The 13,567-nt window shown below is 30.5% G+C and overlaps 1 protein-coding gene across 1 annotated transcript in view; it reads right to left on the reverse strand.

Annotated features, from left to right (window-relative positions):
• LOC119675852 overlaps positions 1–3,224 on the reverse strand; it is a 40,513-nt gene extending 37,289 nt beyond the window's left edge. The window contains exons 1-4 of the mRNA XM_038087070.1: positions 3,016–3,224; positions 1,976–2,868; positions 1,368–1,891; positions 213–1,307 (exon numbers count right to left, since the gene is read on the reverse strand). Coding sequence (XP_037942998.1) covers positions 213–1,307; positions 1,368–1,891; positions 1,976–2,868; positions 3,016–3,224 — 2,721 coding nt within the window. The remainder of the gene's footprint in view (positions 1–212; positions 1,308–1,367; positions 1,892–1,975; positions 2,869–3,015) is intronic.
• Between the last annotated feature and the right edge of the window lie 10,343 nt (positions 3,225–13,567).

Here is a 13,567-nt window from a genome sequence, read left to right on the forward strand (position 1 = left end):
TTGATGAAGATTAAGAATTTTGCGTTTTATTTAAAATTTCCGGAAACTTTTCGGTCACAATGTATAGCTGCTCCATAAGCCTTTTCGGAAGCGTCACAAAATGCATGGAGTTGCACCGATGAAGCAATCTGCTGTCCAAAAATATGCCTATCTATCTGAAAATGGTGCAATGACCTTAACTCGTCACAGAAATTAATCCATCTGGTATGTACTTCACTCGGCACAGCTTCGTCCCATGATAAGTTGAGTTGCCACAGATCTTGAATTAGTATTTTTGCTGTTACTAACACTGGACCCAAAATACCCAGGGGATCGAATATTTTTGCTAAACTAGAAGTTATCGATCTTTTTGTTATTCGCTTAGATGGGGTTAAATCAATCCTTATGCTGAATTTGTCACGCTTTGGTTGCCACGATAATCCTAATGTTTTGACTGATGCTTGGTCTTCATTGCTGAAATCTAAATCGACCTCTTGGTCCTCTTTTGCTATGTCTTGAAGCAGCAAAGGATTATTAGCACACCATTTTCGCAATTTGAAACCAGCTGATTCCAATAAATCGTGAAGTTGACGTTGTATTTCTAAAGCTGTGTCAAGACTATCTGATCCACTAAGACAATCGTCCACATAAAAATCATTTATAATTGCCAAGGCTCCAAGCGGGTATTTAGTTGATTTGTCTTTTGCTAGTTGCTGCAAACACTTCGTAGCCAGATATGGCGCTGACCTTGTGCCATAAGTTACTGTATTTAATTGGTAAAACTGCAATGGGTCGTTAGGCGATCTTCTCCACGCAATGATTTGGTATTTTCTATCATTTGGATGTATAAGGATTTGTCTATACATCTTTTCAATATCTGTGCAAAATGCAAATCTGGGGCATCTGAAACGAAGTAAAATGGAAAACAATTCACTCTGAATTTTTGGGCCTGTTAACAATATGTCATTTAATGATAACCCGTTGTTGGTCTTGCACGATGCATCAAACACTACTCTCAATTTTGTTGAACTACTGGTAGGTCGAATTACACAATGATGTGGGATCAAATAATGTGATGTGATGTCCTCGATATGAATTTTGCTCATGTGGGCCAACTTTTCGTACTCATCCATAAATTCTACATACTGCTTCCAGACTGCTTCATCTTTGCTTAATCTTCTTTCTAGGGCATAAAATCGGTTTATCGCTGTGTTTTGAGAATCTCCGAGAATTGATGGATTTTGTTGAAACGGTAATCTCACAATAAATCGACCATGGTTGGTTTTTTGTACATTGTTTATAAAATGCGATTCGCACAACTCTTCTTGCTGAGTTAAGTTTTTGTTTGTAGGTGATGCTTCATCGAGTTGTCAAAATTTCTCTATCACCTTTTCTATTTGTTCTTCATCGTCCGAGCAAATGCCGCATGTTTGCATCTGCACACCTAAATTGTTGTCAGTTATTTTTCCTATCACAATCCAGCCCAGTAACGTATTTTGCAATATTGGAAGATTATTGCCAATTTTAATCTGTCCGATCGACAGCAGTTCATGTGAAAATTCTGCCCCCAGTAAGAGATCAATATTACCCTTTTGGTGAAAGCAAGGATCAGCCAACTTAATATTACTCGGTATGTCCCAATTTGAAATGTCGAGCTGCATGCTCGGTTGATCAGACACGATACTTGGTAACACGTACGCTTCCACTCTTGCGGCATATTCATTGATTTTGGAACTAAAACCCAAATTTACTCGCCTTTGAGCATTTTGTTTCCTTTGTCCAATACCTTCGATGCATGCGGATACATTCATTGGATTTTCTCCTAGTTTTTTGATGAGTCTTTCCGTTACAAGATTTACTTGTGAACCGGAGTCTAATAATGCTCTACATTCACTTTTTGATGTCGTATGCTCTAATATTTAACGGCGTGCTGTCCGCCCAATACCCAACATAAACCTGTGTAATTTCATAAAAGATGACAGCTTTATTGACTTACTCGAATTTGTTATTTTATTTGGGTTAGTGCATGTTGCATCATCCAGATGTAAAAGAGAATTGTGTTTTTTATTGCATATTTTACAATTGCCTGACGAGCATTCTCTTGCAAAATGGCCAAACTTTAAACAATTAATGCACAACCGCATTTGTTTAACTAACTGAAGTCTTTTAGTGGGAAGTTCTTGTATGAATGACTTGCACGTGTACAATGGGTGACGGTCATTCTTGCATGCTGGACATAGTTTTTCGTAATTTGATCCTTCGTTTGTTGCAGCAACTACTCTCGATGTGTTTAAGACCTTTACGTTGAATCCTCTGCCGAAAGCCTCCAGTGACTGAAATCGGCTTTCAATAAACTGTAGAAGTTCTTCGAACGACACGAGTGAACGATTATCCTTTAGAGATTGTTCAAATGCTGTTTGAGTTCCTCTATCTAATTTCTTTAAAGTGAGGTGCACCAATATTGCATCCCATTCTTCTATTAGAATACCCTGTGCCTTTAAGCCCAAAATGCACTCCTTAGTGACATCATGCAGCGATTTTAAACCTGATGAAGTTTCCGCAGTTAAAGACGATTGGCTTAACAACTTGTTGAGTAACGCTGTAATGAGTAGACGTTTATTGTCGTATCGAGATCTTAAAATTTGCCATGCTGTGGCATAATTTTCTGTTGAAGCTGGCAAATGTTTGATTAAATTTTTCGGTTCACCGATTAAATTGGTGGTTAAATAAAACATTTTTTGCATTGGTTTAAATGGTTGCTCGTCAATGAGCTGTAAAAACAAATCGCGAAATTGTACCCACATTAATGGGTTTCCGTCAAAACTTGGAAGCGTAATTTGTGGCAATTTTACTGATTGCAATGTTACTGTATTTTCTGAGATACCATCACTAGAATTTAACAATTTTAGCCTTGATTTTATTAACATCAATTTATTGTGTAGTTTTGTTTCTATTTCAAAAAACACATCCCAACTGTAGTCCCTTACCGTGTCTGCAGTGGTGGAGTTCCATATTATATCATTGTTTTGTTCTAACTTGCTGAGATAATTTTCCAGCTGTGCCTGACTTGTCCTGTAAGCCACTTCTTGTTGCGGTTCTTCAAATGTTGATTCTATTTCCTTCATGGTCTTTTCAATGACGCGAATCAGCGCCCTTTGATTTCGTAACGGTTTTGTCACGTTTTTGTCTTCGGTCGACACCGGCTTGATCCCTTCTTGTTTCTTATCTCCTTCAATGGTTGCCATTTTTTACGTGAAAAATTAATACCTGTATGAAATTAACAATTGGTACCAGATGAATTTTGACTGAATATAATTGATCACGTGTCTTAATGCAATCACGTTATGTGTACATGCACCAAATTCTTAGCTGCCGTAGATTACGCACCAAGTGATGATCCTGTTAATGCTGCAATCACGTCGGGGTCACCAAAATGATAAGAACGCGTTTGTTCTTATTAATTTCCAAGAAGTTATATCAAACTTCCAACACGCACATGCACGCGTTGGATGATATATTTTGTATTTATTAATGGTAAACTGCCGAGCACTTAAACTCGTAGTTTGCCTTACTAATCAAATTTATAATAAAAAGATCAACTCCAAAATTCTTATTTGTATTTTATGTGTTTATTTATTTCTTTATTTATTTCCAGGTAGTTTGGACAATTTGTTGTTAAATGTACTATTTTTTACCAGTTGTTACTCGTCTGACCGTTCAACCAAAAAGAGGAAGTCTTTTAGCTTGAACCCAACACAGAAGCTGCTCTCATGTCCCTAATCAAGCTTAAAGCTTACTTCATTCTCCTTTTGTTGCCAAACAGCTGATTAATAGTGTTTGACAACGTTAAGAAGATGAAGTCTTTTATGTAGCTATTACGACCAAGATTTTACCTTACGGAGATTTAACAATGTTCAATCAAATTAGTAGAAGCAGTTTAATCCCAACATGCATAACAATATTCTACATGAAACATATTCAATTTTTATTTAACTTAAAATTTTTAATATATAATAAATGCTTTATGTTTCACTAACTATTTCAGCTATTATATATTCATATACAGAATTCATATACAATCGACAAGACCAAGAACGACCCAGGTCTGTAATGGCTCACTAAGTAAGTAAGAATTGGGGCTGCAACTAATTTTAAAGCTTTATTACTTTTCCATAGACGCCAACCATGCGACTATATATAGTCTAATCAGAGGTGATTTTATTTTCTAATAATAGCAAGTCCATATCAGTGTAATCAGTGATGGAATATGTTACTAATGGAGTTGTATAACAACATTTTACTTAAGTCGTTTTATTCAAGTGACTTTTGTCGTTAAATATGTCAAAGTTTCCTTATCGCGAATCATAAGAGATATGGATTCGATGTCAAGAACAATTAATATTTGATACCGTTTCACAAATAACAAACTCCAGCAATAGCTATAACAAACTCGAAATGTTACAAAATTGGTGATCTTACCGAAATAGACACTGTAGCCGAAGGGGTTTAGAAAATATACCCACATATTGAACAATTTCCGTACAGCAACGAAAAGAAATGGAGAGAGAAACTACAAAAACCAGATTCTTTGAAACTATTTATAAGAAAACATTCGATGAAAGGAAGTTTTAGTTTTAACAAGAACACAAACCACATGCCTACCAAGTAACCTAGAGACAACTTTTCATATTTTATTTCAATCACGCAGTTGACTTTATTGTCAGTAAATAAAATTCAAACCGGGTTTTTCAACTTTTAGGTGTCAGACATCTTGCAAAATACGATCAGCACCAAAAAAATACCTGAAAACTAACAAACTCAAAAAGTCTGTTTTCAGGAATGGTTGAAATTTATGCAGATTCACCTTTGTGTAATTTACGATTCGCTTATCACCGACTCAGAGACTTAAAAAATGAACTCAAAAGTGTTCTGAAGAGTTTTCGTTCAGTTAGTGCTTTTAGTCTTTAGTGTTGGTGAACGAATGCAGTTAAGTGTCTGTGGTCATTGTTATAAAATAAGATTAAATATAATAGTATACATAATCCTTCAATTTCAGGATTACTATGCCTTTTAGGTACAGAGATTGCTTTATATTATGCTTAGTTCCAGTTCAAAGACCACCTTAAGTCCTTACTGCTGGTAAACGAAAATAGTTAAGTCTCAATAGTCAATGTTAGCAAAAGTTTAAATGCAGCGAAAATCTGCATGTCGTTTTCCTATTATAAGGTTAATATGCCTTTTGATTACAGAGATCGTTCTATATTATACTCAGCTCTTATTTGAACAGTACCTTTAGTTTAAGTTGTGGGTGGACGATTAGAGGTAAGTTTTATATCCCAGTGTTACAAATCTAGATTAAAAATATAAGTAAGCGATTATCTGCATATCTTTTTTTTTATTATTAGGTTACTCTGCCGTTTGGGTATAGAGAATGTTGCAATTTGATACCCATACATTTTTTTTCTGATAAATATTTAACTATTGCCAATTCGTGCGCCCAGTGTATATCTATCAATATACTATGGGGCTTTTAAAATATTTAACAGTGCTATGTTCTGGTAATTTTGTAAATGTTTAATGGTGATTTTGATTGTTTGCAATCAGACATGTACCGACATAGTATGGAAGGTTCTAGATACTGTACGTTTTCGATATTGAGTCCATAAATAAAGGTTTTGGACTTATTTGGCGCTTAAATAAAGTCATCATTTGAATTGTGCTCAGAAAAGTATATTTCAAAATGAGGAGTTTAGACATTATTATGTAAAATATATTAATATTTTACAAAACTTAGTATGAAATTATTTTCACATAACAAATTAAAAATTAATTTCTAATGAATGAGCAACACGGAAAACATTTTTACTGTACTAGCCGCAAAAGTATTTTAGATACTTTTTTTAAACAATTTACAGATACGAGTAGAATGTTAAACATTTGCTAAAATCAAATAATTTTAGTTAACGAATTTAATTAAATTTTCTGAACCAAAGCAATTCACTTATTTTTCTATTCGCAGTTAGACAATTTTATTTCATTTTATTTAGTGCAATTGTGGGGGTGATAAAATCATTTTAAATTAGTATTTTAAATATGTTTCGCCTCTTCCAATCTAATCGGAAACATATGTACCAGTGTTGTGGTTAATTTCAATTCGAACTGAATGCAAATCAATTGCATTTGCAACGATTTGACCATTTCAGTGTTGAACGAAAATTTACAGAAATTTGCAGTTGTGGTATGTCGAAATAAAGCACAATGGATCCTTCGTCCTGCAATTTATTGAAAACCCTTGTTGGTAAAAACGTTTCATTTCATTAGTTATGTAGTGAATTTTATTAGGTAGAATATAGCTATGCTTCAAATTATTTTATTTAATATATTTTTGTTGAAATAAATGCAGTTTTATGACTGTAGGCAGTTTGTACTTAGATTGAGAGATCAAATTTTATTAACAATACGAATAATTTACCAGCAATGTTTTTTTTTATAGATTATTATTATAATAGATTATTTAGATTTATATAGATTATACATTATTTATTGTGTGTTTTTTTATAGACAATGATATTTTACATATTTTAATATGAACTTTAAGAGATAATAAGTTCATAACGTTCATTAAAGATAAATATATGATATTATAAATAAGTTCATAACAGATTAATATCCATAACAACGTGTCTCATATAAAATAAATTCATTTAGATAATGCAAAAGATAGCCGTTGTAATACGACAAAAAGTAAAAACGTATTATAAAATACAGCTAACATAAAGACCCTATTTTAGGCGTTTGATCCATTATCATTTTGATAAAAAGGTGTACGTATATTTCTTTAATCGACATATTAGGATCTTTTTTTCGTGTCATAGTATGGAGAAGAGAAGATGGAGAAGATTTCTATAGCAATGTGAAAGTTTCATTCCAGTAATTGGTGGAGACAGACATGAGTAAGATACCTAGTGATACCTAATGGACTAGGTGTATATAAATCGTAAAGCATAGGCGTGATGCAAGTAAATAGGGCTTAGGTGGAGATATTAGAATCATTAGATAGATACTTTAGCAAATATCTATCTAGAAAATATTAACTTATCTAAAATATGTATCAAGCAATTGAAAATAAGTTTTGTGTTTTTGTTCTGATATACTGTTTTGATAGTATTTATTGATATAGTGAATGGATTTTCATACACAATTACAATATTATATTATGAAAGCATGTTTCCAGCAAACTACATATGACTTAAATAAGTTCTAAATAACGTATAGACAAATTTCCAGTTTCATTTAAGTTAATTTAATGAAGCTTTTACGCTAAGAAAAGAGTTGTCAATATACTATTGTTGTATAACAATATGTTAAAAAATATATAATAATTGGATTAATAAATATCTAGAACAATTGGTTGATTTTATAACTCCGACTAATTACTAATAGTAGCTGAAGCATGCATTGTATTTTTTTTTAATCTTTGCCGTCTTCAGCAATATTATTTGAGATGTAGATATTGGAATCACAGTCGCAATGAAACGGTTGGCGACTAAGTCATTCGTGCCACAGGTGATTCCAAGAGAAGGACGCCAATGGTTCCCGAAGAAGGCATATTTAGTAAATAATATTAATACGTATTTTTTACAGGATGTCAAAAAGCTGTGGCAATCCTGCCGCCAGTAAAAATCGCATTGCCACTGATTGGGATACACATACATCTGGTATATATATCACAGATTACATTTATAAGTGCACTAAAGACAAATGTAGCATTCTGTATCAAAATTGCTCGAAAATAAAATTGTACAAACGTGTATATCGGAAATCTATGTGGAGATAATTTATTTATTTAATTCCACACATTTCCAATTACGTACTGTAGGGTAGGTTTTCGAACCTAAATTGAAATACGTAGCTAATATAAGACAAATGAATAGCCTGAAACCAAGAATATTTCTACAGATAGACAAAGAAAGTTGAAAAGTATTGAATTACATACTAAAAGCTGTGTAAAGCTGTTTAAAATAATATTCTAAGCTGTTACTGATTCATTGGAGGTGTAATTTTTAATAATTCTATTCCTATATTATATAATTATATATATTATTAATTTTTAATAATATTATAATTCTAATCCTTAAGCTATTATCGTTGATATAGTATATATATAAATATTTGGTATTAAATAAAGATTGTTAATCGCACCTTAAAATGATTTCAGTTGACGACACTAAACCAAAAATATGAACCATTTACAAAATATCATTGTTAACGTATGAATCATAGAACTGATATCTGTGAAATTTATTAAATCAATAGGATTTTTGAAGTAGCTGTTCACCAGAGTATCATTGTTTCCTTTTAATTTAGTTGGGATTCGCAAATAGAAAATTACTAAAATATAGATCAGGTTAAGTTAGTCTAACTGGCACTAAGCCCTATATACACTTAGCAATACCAGATTGAGCAAAATTTTAATATATATTTTGTATTAGAAATTTTTATGTATCTAGGAAGTAGTTTTTAAACCTGTTTTGAGTTCAAAATAAAGTTAATTTCACCAATTTTTACTTACAAATTTTACTTATCATAATTAATGGATATGAGCGACTTTATAGCCAGTAATAGGTCTTGCTAAGAATGCCACAGTAACTTAGAGTGTTTCGCTTAAGTTTTTTATGTCTGTTATCTGTATAATTGCTCTTTATAGATTTTTAGGATGTATTGCAAAGATGAAAGTCATAGCTAATGTTATATATAACATGAAAAGTTTTAAGACTTAATTTTAAGTTCAATAATTAATACTCACCTAGAATATTAATTTAAAAATTAAATTCTGTGACAATTTCATTCAATTTAAATATAATTGAAAGCCTTTGTTTGCACAAATCAGTTGCAAATGAAATGTTTTCAAAAAAAAAGATACATTTTTTTTTGTCATCTACAAAATGCATATAAAGCGATTAAAGCTATTAAACATGTACTTTAAAGTTTATGAAAAAATGTGTAGTTTTTTATTAAGGACTTGCCACAATTTCAGGATATTTAAACACAATTTTAAATGTCACCATTGCATTTCAACCTGTTGGCATAAGCTGCTTTTTATAATTTGTTTTGCTTTGTCCTGTATTGTGCTTTTTTTGTATCGCCTTTCGTCCAGGACTTAATACCTTGTACAAATTCAAACAAGGCTATTGGAAGCATTTATTTTACAGCAACTACTATTAAGCCACCGCTAAGCTTCATCCTTAAGCCTTTGTGCACGCAAGTTGAAACGCTGATATGTCATGTCACCGCTGGTTGCTTACTCCTGTAATTCCCGGCAATTTTACAACGTTACCAGTGCATATTTGTAGCTCAGTCAATTGTGCAAATATTTTGGGGAAATTTTCTGTTAAAGCTATTTATCATGTGAATGAGTAAATATACGTATACTTGTATATAGAACGAAAAAAACACACTCAGATTTATTTACATATGCACAAATTAATAATTGCATGTTTCTATAAAGTTTTAAGCCAATTGATTTGTAAATTTATTTACATTTTATTATGTGAATATTTTTCACATTTTATTACGAATATTTAATACTATTATTGTATTAAAAATTTCGCTCGACATTTAGATGGAGTTTAAATACAATTGAATTAAAACTATTTGTGAATTTTTGTAATTTTTAAATAATAAAAGTTTCAAATATTCTAAAATTAATATAACTCTGTCATATACAAGTTTAATCTTTCCAAAAAAAATTCGCTCTCTTCTTATTTTCATTATTTTTTTATTATTATAATAATAATTCAATACTGAGTTAGAAGAAAAATTAAAATTTGATTTAGTTGCATACATTTAGGCTCGAGAAGAAATAAAACTCATATTTCATCAATTTATTTTCTAACGATAAAGTACTTAAATTTACAAAACCAAATATTTCTTCCTGTCCTCTGCTAACAATTCATAGATTACATACACTAGACTACAAGTAAGCTAAATTAAAAATCCAACATAAAACTATTTTAGTTGCTGGGTAGACCTTTAGTAATAATAGTATTGAAAATGTTTACAGTGTTAAACTACCTTATTGGCGGGCGTGATTCTAAGTTTCGTACAGTGATTTGATAACGAATTTTAGTAAATTTCAATATGCTGAGCAATTCTAGGATTAAAATTGTAAATTTTGTATGTTGATAGCAGTACTGACTATACACAGCAATTACACTTAGAAAAATAATTTGGTTGATGTAACCAGACATTAATTAAATCTCTGGTCAAAATATTCTTATTCGACGCATCATGTTGGTTCAACCACATGGGGTAAAATTTCTCTAACAAAATGATCAGGTCAATTTAATTAGTATATAGCATATTGGAAAATATTTTTCTGAGCGTATTCACCAATTTGTATATGTATATATATATATAAATCTATATAATATCTATATATTACCTATATATATTTATATATATATTTGTTACGAATTTGCCTTTTGCAATTCAATCTTGATTTTCTCGTTCGTCTCATAGGATTGTAAATAACTGAATAAATGTCAAAAAACACCACGTTAGGTTGACTATTTTTTCTGAAGAAATATCTGACGTTAGTTTTTCTTATTCCTGTCAGTTTTACTGTGTTCCTACGATTTGATATTTCCCAAACCAAATTCGTTATAATTATTTATATATATAATACCTAAGTAATAATAAGTAAATATATATGATGATAGCTTCCATGCGAAAATTTTCAAATTTAAAGCCCCATCTCTCAAAAATTAATCTAAATTCATATTTAGCGACGTAAAAAAATGTTGCTTAAAAGAACTGCCTTTACTAAAATTGATGCGTCTAGGAAATCTAATACTACTTCCGTTTTAGTACAATATTTCCACTTCTATGCCATCTACAAATGAGTTTTTAAGAAGTTCGTTGATGAGGATGCTAAAGAAACAAAGATTGCGATATATTTAGAGTTTATGTAACATTATGCTCCCAAGTACAGAGTTGTTCACAATAAGTGGAACCACTTTATTTATAAAAAATCGAGAGATTTATTAGTGATCTAGTTGAAAATATTTTAACTAGGTTTAGGGAGATTTGATTATAACAATTTCAAAGGATTATATCACGTAGGTGACTACCCCTATTAAATCAGAAGTACTGCATAATATTTTCACAAACAATCAGCATCAAAAAATTGGTCCAAAGTATGTTATGCCTAACTTCAATATTGGTTTCTACGGCCATAATATATTTATCGGATCGTCTTGTTCACTTTCTCTTTGCACGCCTGCAATTAGCGACAATACTGATAATAATGAGAATGACTAATTTTAACTCGTATTGTCATTAGTCATTTTTACCTTCTTTGTCACAGTAAGTGTTGCCAGATGGTTCCACTCGATATGAACAAGCCTGTAAACTACGTGTACCATTTATCAAAAGTTAATAAAACATTTTTTGGTATTTATAAAATGTATACCTGGAACTCATTTTTAAAATATTATCTCTTAACTAAATAAGTTTATAGTAAGTTGACTTATAATGGACGTAAGTTTAAGAGTGGTACATTAAGTGCTGTATATTCGAGATATTTTGATAGAAAATAAATAAAAGTCAACCGGAAAGAGTTTTTAAACTAAAGAAACTATTGAACATTTCTACTGCAGTACCATTTTACTTAGAATTGTATAAAAGGGATTCCATTTATTCCCTGAACTTTAGAGAAAATCGTGTTGAAATCATTCGCAGTAAAGAAATATAATTAATTAATGCAGAGAAATAAAACTGCTTTAATATTATGAAAATTGGTGCTGATAAAAATGCATAAAATATTGAATACAACTCCACTTAAAGTAAGAACTTAAGTATCAAAAAATTCAGGTTCGGATATCATTATACGGGGTATATATTGTATATACATGTATGTGTAATATAAAGTAGAAGTTGTATTTTAATTATTTTTATTTATTTTAAATTATTCATTAGCAATGCATTACATCTACTTGTTATTCGTTTTCCATATTTTTTATTATGAATCTTCAGCATTTCCTTTCTGTAAGTAACTTTTATCTATTTTCCTTTGTTTCTGTACAATGGAGATAATTTATTAAAATGATTTAAAATGCAGTGCAAAAAATAGCAGGAGGAATGACAACCATTATTTGTACTTATTTTACTTGTTGGTGTTCCTTAGCCGTAGATGGGTTTCATTTGAAAAGGACCTCATGATGCAGCCTCGTGTTCTGCCGCTTTGTATACATATAATCGTTATCTTATTACAAGCGTTAATTACAAAAACCAAGTTTTATTAATCTTCTTCGTAAAGTAAAGAAAGTAAAATGAACAGAACAATTTTCAAAGAAGGAGAGAAAATTATTACAGAAAATATATTACAGACAGTACGGATTTATTATTATAAACTAAATGTCAACACATTGTTTTAGAAAATATGTCTATTTGTTAAATCTTTTATAAATAAAAATGTTTGATATATTGTTAATGCAGTTACAAATAGTTAATTTTTGATTTTGTTAAATTTAAGTAAAAATTGTGCTTTTTCAGTTTTACGAAATTAGTGCACATTCGATAATTATTCACTGATAATATCGACATCAAGAGACATGTAATATGATTGATCAAGTTTATTTCCGATAACTTTTTACAGCTCTAAAAGAAAGTAACTCTTTTATTGTAATTAAATTCATTAATACAGTATTTAAAGTTAACAAAAAATTATTTTATGAACTAAGATGTCATTGCACAGTCAAATGAACTTATGATAACAACACAAACATCTGAAACTTCAAATTCAACTTTAAGGTATTTGATATTCTTAAGTTATCGGTGATTCTGCAAGATACTTTAAAAGAAGTAAACAAAATACATTATATTATAATTTTCTTATCAAAATATCTAAAAATATATAAAAATCATCTGAATGTATTTTCTTGAAATATATGTATTATTTATAATTCGTAATAAAATCATAATTCTCATGTGGTATGCACAATAAGACTTTTTATATAGATTGTGTGATTCTACAGTAACAAACAGCTTTAAAATTCCCGCTAAGAATTGTTCATTAATATATTGATTAAAAACCAGCCACGTTAATGTTTTCATATGTAATATATATTCTGTGTGTTTTTTTTTGTTTTAGTAAATTTCTACACAGTTTTTGATTACTATTACTGTTAATGATTGATGAGTTCGAATAGGTGTCATGACACTAAGCCCTTTTAAACCTTTGTATAATACGTAGCCCTGTCATTAATTATAAAATGATTTCTTTTACTTCGTCTGTATTTAGAAATAATTATAGTTTTTTCTATATTGAAGTTTGAACGTTTTCATGCGTGGATCAATTTTTTGTGAAAAGGAATCTATATTGCATAATAGCCAAGACATGTAATGATGTTCTGTACTTTTTATATATAGTCTGTATTCGTCGGCTATTGAAAGTTTTAATCACTCTTTACTCCAAATCTTATTGCAAAAATCAATTTTTTCAGTTTATGAAGATATTTATTTATGTACTCTAAGCAGTTCGTTAAAAAGCCCTTGGTACAGTGAGAAACTACTAGTCAGACCAATT

The sequence above is a fragment of the Teleopsis dalmanni genome, chromosome 2 (genome assembly GCF_002237135.1).
Source record: "Teleopsis dalmanni isolate 2A chromosome 2, ASM223713v2, whole genome shotgun sequence".
Taxonomy (NCBI): Eukaryota; Metazoa; Arthropoda; class Insecta; order Diptera; family Diopsidae; genus Teleopsis; species Teleopsis dalmanni.